Source organism: Arachis ipaensis, chromosome B09 (assembly GCF_000816755.2).
Source record: "Arachis ipaensis cultivar K30076 chromosome B09, Araip1.1, whole genome shotgun sequence".
In the NCBI taxonomy this organism is placed as follows: Eukaryota; Viridiplantae; Streptophyta; class Magnoliopsida; order Fabales; family Fabaceae; genus Arachis; species Arachis ipaensis.
This window is the reverse complement of record NC_029793.2, coordinates 8,887,641-8,898,574: the sequence shown is the minus strand read 5'-3', so window position 1 is coordinate 8,898,574 and position 10,934 is coordinate 8,887,641. Positions and strand designations below refer to the sequence as shown.

The 10,934-nt window shown below is 36.6% G+C and overlaps 2 protein-coding genes across 2 annotated transcripts in view; one reads left to right on the top strand and one right to left on the bottom strand.

Moving 5' to 3' along the window:
- LOC107618531 (TMV resistance protein N-like) overlaps positions 1-747 on the top strand; it is a 3,210-nt gene extending 2,463 nt beyond the window's left edge. The window contains exon 2 of the mRNA XM_016320623.2: positions 666-747. Within this exon, the coding sequence (XP_016176109.1) occupies positions 666-708 (43 nt within the window). The 3' untranslated portion in view covers positions 709-747. The remainder of the gene's footprint in view (positions 1-665) is intronic.
- The window catches only part of LOC110266744, a 21,186-nt gene extending 12,727 nt beyond the window's left edge, over positions 1-8,459 (bottom strand). The window contains exons 1-3 of the mRNA XM_021111735.1: positions 8,019-8,459; positions 7,632-7,916; positions 7,359-7,366 (exon numbers count right to left, since the gene is read on the bottom strand). Coding sequence (XP_020967394.1) covers positions 7,359-7,366; positions 7,632-7,916; positions 8,019-8,459 — 734 coding nt within the window. The remainder of the gene's footprint in view (positions 1-7,358; positions 7,367-7,631; positions 7,917-8,018) is intronic.

Genomic DNA, 10,934 nt, shown 5'->3' with positions numbered 1-10,934 from the left:
GACAGAAAAAAAAAGGGTTAGAATTTAGAATTCTCAAAATTAATATATATTAATAAGAGTATTCTAGTCATTTTTTATAATAGGGATATTGTAGTCATTTTTCATAAAAAAATAATATTAATTTAGACCGATTCAAAATTTGATTCACCATTTTTTGGTCAAATTAATTTATTTAACATAATTTTGACAAAAATAACACGATTTAAACGATTATATGTATTAAATTTTAATTAAAATACATCTTAAAAAAACGTTTTAGACGTCTTTATGGGAGTGACTCCTAAATAAATATTAGTATTAGTATATATAATATGTGTAACTATAAAAAGAAAGAAAAAGAGAAAGAGAAAAAAAATACCAGTACTACTGCAGTTCTATCAGAGACAGATTGGTCATCATGATCATGAGATCCAAGTGCTGCGATAGTTCCAGTGCTCTTGAGGTTGTTGTTAATGACTATAACTAAATGATTCTACCGTTGAATGGTGGAATCCTGATCCGTTGCATCCCTTTGGGCTCTATTTTATTCCTTCTCAAACCATCAATTCAAACATATTGGCTAAGTTTGGAATGATGAAATCTAAAAGAGTGAAGTGCAATCATAATCATATTCATGATAATCATATACATCAATTAGCATTTTGGTTTATTTCATATTATGTTAGGGATGATGATGATCTTATTCAGCAGTTAGTCAAGATGTTTTAGAGAAAAAGAATCAATATTTCAAATCCAAGGCTTGTGCTGCGTTCTCAGTGACTTGCTGAGGAGGAGGAGAGGGTGAAGGATTTTCCTCGGAGAAGAGGAAGATATGCTTGACGTCGTCGATAGTGTGTGTTTGGATCGAAGTTCTGCATCAAGTTGTGGAGGTCTCTGTCGTTGGTGATGCTGAGGAGGATTTTTAGGCCGTACCTGGGATCTGGTACTTGAAGTAGGCCACGTCAACGGTGCCACTGATGGCGGAGAGCTCGACAATCATGTCATTGAAATTGATGCTGCTGCAGACGTGGAGTTTCTTGTTATTACCTCCTTCGTACAAGTATTGGTTGTTTCGATCGTGGAACTTTATCTGGCCACCCTAACTGCACAAGAAACTCACCTCCGTCTTCATTTCTTTTGACTGTTGTGTTCAGTTTCGAAGCTTTAGTTTGTGGCTATATATATTATCATGGGGAATCCTCGCATGATAACTCTTAAATGATTAATTAGAGATATTTAGTCAAATATATATGAGAAATTCTCGCATGATAACTCTTAAATGATTAATTAAATATATTTAGAAAGAATTATGTTATGTATACACTAAAATTAGTTATTAAAGTCAATTATCAGTATAAAATACATGTTAAAATATAAATACACATTAAAAATAAACAAAAATATCATTCACCAATGATGAGGAGGTATTATTGTAAGAACAATTAATATATAAATATATGGGATAAATATTATTTTGGTCCCTAACGTTGAGGGTCAGAATCGAAACCGTCCCCAACGTAATTTTTTATTTAGAATCATCCTTAACATTTTTTTTCGTATTAAAATCGTCCTTTTAACTTTTTACGGACAAAAATACCCTCTACCGTCACCAACATCTTTATCACCACCACCATCACCAGCACCTTTACCACCACCACACCACCTCCCTTACTCCCATTAAATACTAATAATTAGATTCAATAACACTAACAATAACACATTTAAATTCAGAAACATCAACATCAAATTCAACAACAAAATCAATCTATTTTGTCGAATTTTAACAAATCGATGGTGGTTCAATATCTAATGGTTTGGGAGCGAAACCTACTCCTCTTTTGCAGGTACCAGTTCTAAAAGTGCATCAAAGGGTTCTCGAATTAGACGAGTATTCGAAAAATGCCAAAAAGATAAAAGAAGTGTAAAGAAAATAATTCGAAAAGAAAATTAACTGAAATCGAAATGGTTTGCATTAAAATTAAACAAAGCGGTAAAACACCTTCGATTGAATCAAAGGACTTTGACATAGAAATTAAAGATGCTAAAATGTAAATTGGGAAAAAGAAATTAAACCTTGCTTTAAAGATAAATTGAGCAGGAAAAGTAAAGTTTTACAGAAATTGTAAATGGAAATTTAAAGACAATGGAAGGAACCCTACAGAAATCAAACTCAAATGCAGACTCAAAAATTCGCTGGGGATGTGAGTGTGCTTGAGTATATTTCTGAAGAAAAATTCCAACCCTTATTTCCTAAAATTTACTAATATTTATAACCTATATTTGTAACCGATCCTTAATTACACAACGTTGTCTTGCATGCGGAATCTTAGGTAATTGTTCCCGCTCTTTTGCCCACAGACGTTACTCATAAACTCCTCATTTAGAGAAAACTTTCAACTTCTCTACTTATGCAACCGTTCGATTCTCAATTCGAGCAACTATTCAATTTCTTATTCAAATACTTGTTCGACTATGCTTGCTCGATTTAATAAGGCTTCTAAATCGAGTCCGTGTCGAGTAACCCCCATTTAATGCCTGTACGTGAGCCTTTTGACCTATGCTTCCATCCTAACATCTCTTCGAAATTTCGAATTATCTTGTCGATTCAAAAATATTTCTTGACTAACAAATTGTCCCCTAGGATTAATGTGTTTTCTTTCGAAGTCATTCCTTGGAAGATGAAACACTTAATCCTAATCCAATTTTCGATCACTTTAACTGACCATAATTATCATTTACCTTCTCCATTAATTCTGACCCGTTTGACACGTTTCCCGCGATTCACACTTTCTCTCTCCACCACTTCGCCTTCTTCGTAAAGTTATCTCTCTCTCTCTCTCTCTCTCTCTCTCTCTCTCTCTCTCTCTCTCTCTCTCTCTCCACCACTTTGCCTTCTTCGCAAAGTTACCTCTTTTCTCTTTGAATTCCCACTGTAACAACGACTACAGTGAAACTCCCTTTAAATTTGACACTTCCGTCTTTGTTCAACTTTCTCGAACCCTTGTTTCCTACATTTCTCTTGCATTCATCCTTCTTGTACAACTTTTACTCTTCAAACTTCATTCTTCTTTGCTCTGCAATGGCTGCTTCCTCATCTTACACCGCTACACAAGACAAAGGCAAAGGCCCCATGGTACAACCACCGGGTCCTCCAGCTCTCCCCATTTTAAATCAAGTCAATGACAAAGTTATCGATGACCCATAACTTCAAATCAACAACCCTATAATCCTTATTCCCTTTACTGTGGGTGAATACATCCATTGTTTCATTGGTCCCATCGAGAATCTGGAAAGGACAAATAAGAAACTCCCTTTCTTTCCCAGTGCTCAAGGGGAAGACTTGTTGATCAATCAAGACCTTGATATCTCCTTCTTCACTAACCAAAATTCCTTTCAGAACAACCCCAAAATCACTCATCGAGGAATTGACTTCACAGCCTGGTATGAACGTCTTGCCGCATCGAAGAGTGCTGCTTGGAGGGTTCTAGGGATTCAGGATCTTTTGAGACTTTCTCACTTCTCTCCTTCGACGCTCCTTTGGATGATCGGAGCCGTGACCTTTTTCTGGAACAAGACTACCAATAATTTCCACCTTCCTTGAGGAATGATTGGTATGTCACTGCTAGATGTGGCTGCTATCACAGGACTCCCGATTAGTCCTCCAGACTTCACCTCTGAATGCAACCCAGACAACAATACAACATTGCCCCCACAAATTCTTATAGTGACTTCATTGCTCATCACATGGGTACAGAGGGCACTGCCATTACAGATGATGAACATGTAGCCTTTCTGTTCTATTGGGTAAATGCAGTTGTCTTCTGCTCTCGAAGTGTCCAAATGTCAAAGCTTTTCCTTCCTCTTGCCGCTCTACTTCATGAAGGAAACATCGTTAATTTGGCCAAGCTTCTTCTAGGGAACATCTTCGAAGAACTTGGTCAGTTTGTCAATTGCCTTCGAAACAATTATTTGATCAGTACAGGTGGCCCTCTTTGGCTTCTTCAACTATGGCTTAATGCCATTTTCGAAAAACACATGATCACACCTGGAGGTGGTGCTACAGACAAACAGCATATTGTAGGTTTTCAATTGGCCAATTTTAAGCCAAATTTTCCAGAAGCAGAATCGGACGAAGACTAATTTTGGGCTGTCTTTTCTCTTTTCCATTCTTGCAAAGACTTTCACAATGAGGACCTCAATTTCACCCCCTTCTTGTGTCAAAATTGCAGTCCTGCTTGGCTCGAATGCCTCCTCTTCCCCAATGATGCTGAAGAAAATGAGCTTGCTAGCAGGAATTGGGCAAATTTAATGGCTGTACAAGCAATTCCTACAGGGTTACCTCAACACAAAAAAGAACGTTTCAAAGTAACTCTGTATGCCCCTCATTACACAGCCAGGCAGCTTGGATTCTCATAAGCTATCCCAACTCCACTCCCCCGAAATAGCAGACCATTTTGCCATATCACTTTGACTTCGCAAAAAGAACTTGATCTCTGCCTCTTAAAAAATCAAAAACAAAAAGAAGGCTATAATTCCCTGGTTTACGATCGAAGCTCATACATTACAAAATCTTGCTTCGATTGGTGGACTACTTACTACTCTAGATACAGTCGTACCCTAGAGAAGATCAAGCATTTTGCTGTTCAAACGATCCCTGCTGCTGAGGGTTCTCTAAGGAGAACTCAAAAAAGAAAAGCTGAAGCTACAACTACCTCACGTCAACAACAAAGGAAGAGTCGACGAACACCTTCGAAAACTTCTAGGAAGGTAATTATACACATACACTCATTCTATAACTATCATTCTTCGATAGCCACATTCACTTGCAAGTCTTTTAATTTCAATACTTCCTTAGTTACAGTTACAACCGTCGAGTGAAAGTTCTGGTGAAAGTGAGCCATCTATCCAGAACATTCTTGCTGCATCTTCACAATCGAAGGATACAATCGATTCAGATTCAGGCTCTCAATTGATTCGAAGAGCAAGACCCATTCTGGTAATACTATATCATCCTCACATAAACTTCGATTTAGTCAAAATAAATCTCAACTTATCGTACCTTACATTTCAGCCTGTCACTGCTACACAATCAATCACCTCATATCTGGCACCTGATCAGCCACATTAAGAACAACAACAAGACCTAAGACAAACCACATATCATTCATCAATCCAAGCCACAGAGTCTGTTCAGCCTCTCCAAGTCGCTTTTCCAATTCCAATTGGGACACAGGTAGTTTACTTAACAAAAGAGCATACCCATCACTCTCCCACACAAACTTTGATCCTAGGACATGTCTCTCCAACCAACCAAGCTGCACTTTCTGCTAAGTTTCAAGTAGCCCCCGATTCTGACTCTCCCTCTCGAGTCGCTGAGACTACTACTTCAGATTCTCCATCTAGAATTCTGGAAACCCTTTCTTCTCCTCAAAGGACCTCCAGTCCTCCTCAACAAGCCGATCTTCAACCTTTCCTTGGTAAAGGATCTGGAGATTTGGGTGTTTCTACTGGATCTACAAATATCATTTCGGTTAACCTGGTTACCATCCTAAATCAAGCCATTCAAGAAGATGAAGTGCCTATTTCTTCCCCTGTACTCCTGGGTTCTTCTACATTTGGTCCCTCATCCGAGCTGAATGTCAATGCTCGAGAACAACTTCTATCACTTTTCAAGCTCTTGGATTATCCACCCATCGAATGGACCAATGATGCAGCCCTGAACAAGTTTTTATCTGATCTTTTGAGTTCACTTTTTGAACTTCAGGCTCCGTCCCCACACTCTGCCTTAATCCATCAATTTAAACCAATTGCCAACAAAAGCATAGCCACCCAGGAAAAACTTCAAGACATAAAAAATGAAGTGGCTAAGATCAGAACTGAATCGAAAAACTATACTACAACTCTTCAACCAATCAAAGCTTTCCGTGAAGAATTCGATTTAAGAATCTCTCAGGCTATTTCCGTTCAAGCTCACTACGACAAGGAAGAGAGAAAACTTGAAGCAAAATTGGCTCAAATTAATGAAAAAACTTGCCAAAATTCAGAAAAGAAGAGCTGATATAGATACACCTTTAGCCACTGCCCAACAAGAGCAACAACAACTTGTACAAGAAATCATTTCTATTGAGGCCAAACAAGAAGAATGCGAGAAACAACTTGACAAGGCCTAATATGAAAAATTCAGGCATGCTGAGGCACTTTCAGCTCTAGACAATGAAAGGGTAAAGCTACACTCAGACTTGGCAAAACTTATGGTGCCTTACATTTCTTCATCTTAGACTTCAGTATTTGTAATGGTTTTCTTTATTTTCAGAATTATGCACTTTAACTCTAATTCAGCAAGCAATGATATTGCTTCAAATACTTTCCATTAATCGAGTTGATTATATTTCCTGATTTGATATCCCTGATTCGATATGCATTTCCAGAATATAATCCTATCACTTGGAAAGGACCTTCCCAAGTATGGACCATTTGCTGAGAATTCTCGATTTCTTTTCCATTGTCAAAATAACTTTTAAAACCAACTTGCCTATACTGAAGCACTTCTCCTGTATTCGACGATTGTAATTTCGAGCAACACTTTCTTTTTGTCGAATCATATTTTCATGTGCCAATATTCGCTCTGAATCTAATTCGTTCAACTCATCAAACATTGCATTCCAATAATCATCGACTGGCAAGTCGTTCTATTTTGATACTCTCAAAGTATTCAAATTGATTTCCAATGGTAGCACAGCATCATAGCCATAAACCAATTTATAAAGTGACGTACCTGTTGACCCTCTTGGTGAATTTCGATAAGCCCATAGTACTTGACTTAATGTTTTGTGCCAAGTTCAAGGTCGATTTATAATCGAATGTAACTCAGATGCTGGGACCTATTGTATCAAACCATGCTTTTGACACTCCTGACACGCCTTTGCATATTCGATACAATCTTTGATCATAGATGGCCAATACACATGATTGCGATATAGCACCCATTTCATCTTCTTCCCAGCTTGATGAGCACCACATATCCCTTTATGGACTTCACCCAAAGCAATGTCTTTATCATCTTGACTTAGACATCTCGACAAACTTCCATCGACTCCCTTCTTATACAACTCATCAGCTATCAAGACAAAATTCGTTGCTTGCAATTTTACCTTTCCATCAACTGGGATGCTGGGATTCTTTAAATACTCAGCAATAGGCTTTCTCCAATCATTATCTTCCCACTCGCCTATACACAAAGCCTCCCTTTCATCCGCAGGCACTAAAATTTGATGGATACTGCTAGCTAATTTTCTTAAAGTTTCTGGGCTGATTCTATATCTCGAAGCAATTTGGGCTAACTCATTAGCAATCTCGTTATGAATTCTTAGGATGTGAACCAAAGAAACTTTTCAAAAAAAGGTTAACAATTCCCAAGCCGTTGCCAAATATTTTTGCAAGTTCTCATTATTACATTTGAACTCCTTCGATAATTGTTTCAGGACTAACTGAGAATCCCCTAGTATTTGGACTTCTAAAGTCCCTTTACCAATCAATATTTTAAGACCCAAAATTAAAGCTTCATATTCTGCCATATTATTCGAGCAAGGATATTTTAACTCGAACAAGAATTCTGATGGAATTCCTTCTGGCGAGATAATAAGAATTCCAACCCTTACACCATCTTTGTGCTTCAATCTATCAAAATATAACTTCCAATAATCGACTTTAATGTCCAGTACATTTGCCTGCTGGTCATTCAGATTATTCGAATTATCAACTAAGAAATCTGCAATGACCTGACCTTTCACAGCTTTGGCCGGGATATATTGTAGATCGAATCCTGTCAAGACTAGCATCCATTTCTCTAAACGTCCTTGTAACATTGGAAAACTCAATATATATTTGATGAGATCAGTTTGTGCTACCACTTTTACTGTTTTAGCCACCATATAGCACTTTAATTTCATACAAGCATAGTATAGGGACAAACATAATTTTTCTATCGGAGAATAACTCATTTCAATATTAGTCAAAACTCGACTAAGGTAATAAATTGCCCGTTCATGCCCATTTTCATCATCTTGGGCTAGCATACACCCAATTGTGTTTGCAGATGCTGCAATGTATAATTTTAAGGGCTCATGTGGATGAACATTTGCCATAATCAGAGCCTTAGATAAATAAACCTTTATTGAATCGAATGCTTGTTGATGCTCATTTATCCATTTGATCTGCGAATCATTCTTTAGTTTCACTAAAGGTGCAAACACTCGAGTTCTATCAAAAAGATTCGAAATGAACCTTCGGAGATAATTCACTTTTCCCAAAAAAGACTGCACTTCTTTTTTCGATTTAGGCGCAGACAATGCTAATATTGCATTGGCCTTGCTTTTATCGATTACAATTCCCTTTTTATGAATAACAAAACCTAGAAAATTCCCAGCTGATACACCAAAGACACATTTTAAAGGATTCATCTTTAATCCCTTCTTCCTCATTGTGACAAATGCTTTTCTTAAGAGATCAATGTGTTGATTCACCGAAATCGATTTGACCATAACATCATCGATATATACTTCTGGTGCGAAATTTATAACCCACAAACTAACCGACAAGTGCACCGGGTCGTACCAAGTAATACCTCAGGTGAGTGAGGGTCGATCCCACGAGGATTGATGGATTAAGCAACAACAGTTAAGTGATTTACTTAGTTAGACGAATAGAAAAGAGTGTTTTGGTATTCAAAAGCATTAAATAGTAATTCAGAAATCAGAAAGCAAGCAGTAAACAAGTTGTGAAATATATATGGAAAAACAGTTAAGGCTTCAGAGATATCTATTTCCGGATTAACTTTTCTTACTAACTATTTTAATCATGCAAGATTCAATTCATAACAAACTATATATGACAACGCCCTAATTCCTTAGACCTTCTTAGTCTACTCTAACTTTCATCAACCGCCAATTCCTTGGTCACTTAATTCCAATTAGAGGATGAAGTTCAATTCTAGTTTATGTGCCACAGAAACTCTAATTACTCAAATATAAAAGGATTATATGTCACGTATCCCGTTAAGTCCAGATAATTAGGAGTTTAGGAGAAATTGTTTTCAAGCTATTGTTCAAGTAAAGAGCTTTTCCAAGTTATATAAGAACTCAATTAGAACAAGGGTCATACTTCCGTTCTACCCAAATTCATAGGATAAAGAACGAAAACAATTCTTGAAATAGAAATCAGTACATGAATTAAAATAGAAAAATAATAGTATCCATCCATACAATAGATAGAGCTCCTAACCTTAACAATGGAGGTTTAGTTGCTCATGGTTCAGAGAGAAAAAAATAGGATTCGTTAAAACTGTAAATTGCGGAATGAGGTTGAAGAGAGGAGAAGTTTCCTTTTATATCTAATCCTAATTAATGTAAAATATAATTTCTAAAACTAAATAATATCTTTTCCTATTTGTAATTAAAATAAAAGATGTAATCAAAATTAAATAAAAAACAATCATGCAGCATCAAGTAGATGGAAGGGGGACTACTGCTCCCTTTTTAACTGGCGCCTATAATCATGTGCTTTTGGAGAATTTGTGGTCCTGGCGCCTAACTTGAGAAATTCCAAGTTAGGCACCACCTTGACCGTACAGCTGGAAGAGAAGTATATACTATTATATATCGTTGGAAAGCTTTAGAAGTTAGCTTTCCAATGCCGCTAAAATCACATTAATCCGACCTCTGTAGCTCGAGTTATTCAGGTTTAAATGCAGAGAGGTCAGGGTTGACAGCATCATTCGCCTTCTTCTCTTTTTCTGCGGAAACTCCATCAAATCCAGCCGAATGCTACCTAAAATAAACAGAATTGCACACAACTCAAAGTAGCATCCATAGTGGCTAAAAGATAATTAATTCTTGATTAAACTCAACAATTTGAATGTAAATTCACTAGGAAAAGATAGGAAAGATGCTCACGCATCAACTTCCATAAATCTCCTAATATACTCATGGAATATAGCATTCATTGCTCGCTGGTAACTTGCACCAACGTTTTTCAAACCAAAAGACATAACCACCCATTCATAAGTGCTTAATGCCCCGGGACAACGAAAGGCAGTTTTGGACACATCATCTTCTGCAATGAAGATTTGGTTATATCCTAAATTACCGTCCATAAAACTTAAAATTTTGTTTTCCGCTGTAGAATCGATCAACATATCTGCAATCGGCATAAAATACTCATCCTTTGGAGTAGCATTATTCAAGTCTCGAAAATCAATGCATACCCTTAACTTTCCATTTTTCTTCATTACAGGAACAATATTCGAAACCCATCAACATAACATGCGGTTCGAAAAAACTTTGCTTTAATCAACCGTTCTATTTCTTTTTTAATCTTTTGATTGATTTCTGGAGCAAAACGACGAGGAGTTTGCTTCACAAGTCGAGCATTTGGTTTCAATGCTAATCGATGTTCTACAAGAGAATGATCGATGTTCTATTTCTTCTTTAATCTTTGAATTCATGTAAAATATGGAAAAGTTCAGATCGGAATGGATTTACAAGATCTTTACAAATATAAGTGATTCGAACATCATCAAGAGACCCTAAATTAATTTCTTCTAGGGGATCTTGAGATTCAAACCCTTTAAAATGATCCTCATATTTTACTAAATATTTTTCAAAACCCAAAGATTCCAAATCACAAATGCAATCAAAAGAGAAGTCAATAGATTCATTATAAACAGAACGAACTTGATCTTTTGCTGGATTAACAACAACTTTATTTTCAATACAATGAACTTCTGCGATTAAATCAGCAGTTGGACTAACAATATCACTTGCATTACATAACAAAGAAAAACTTAAACCATGACTAAACTCGATCGAAGACATCGAGTTGTTACAACTAAGAAAAGAACTTGCATCCCTAAATGATTCTACTTCATCAGAGGAACCACCTTTATTTTCTACAGAAGA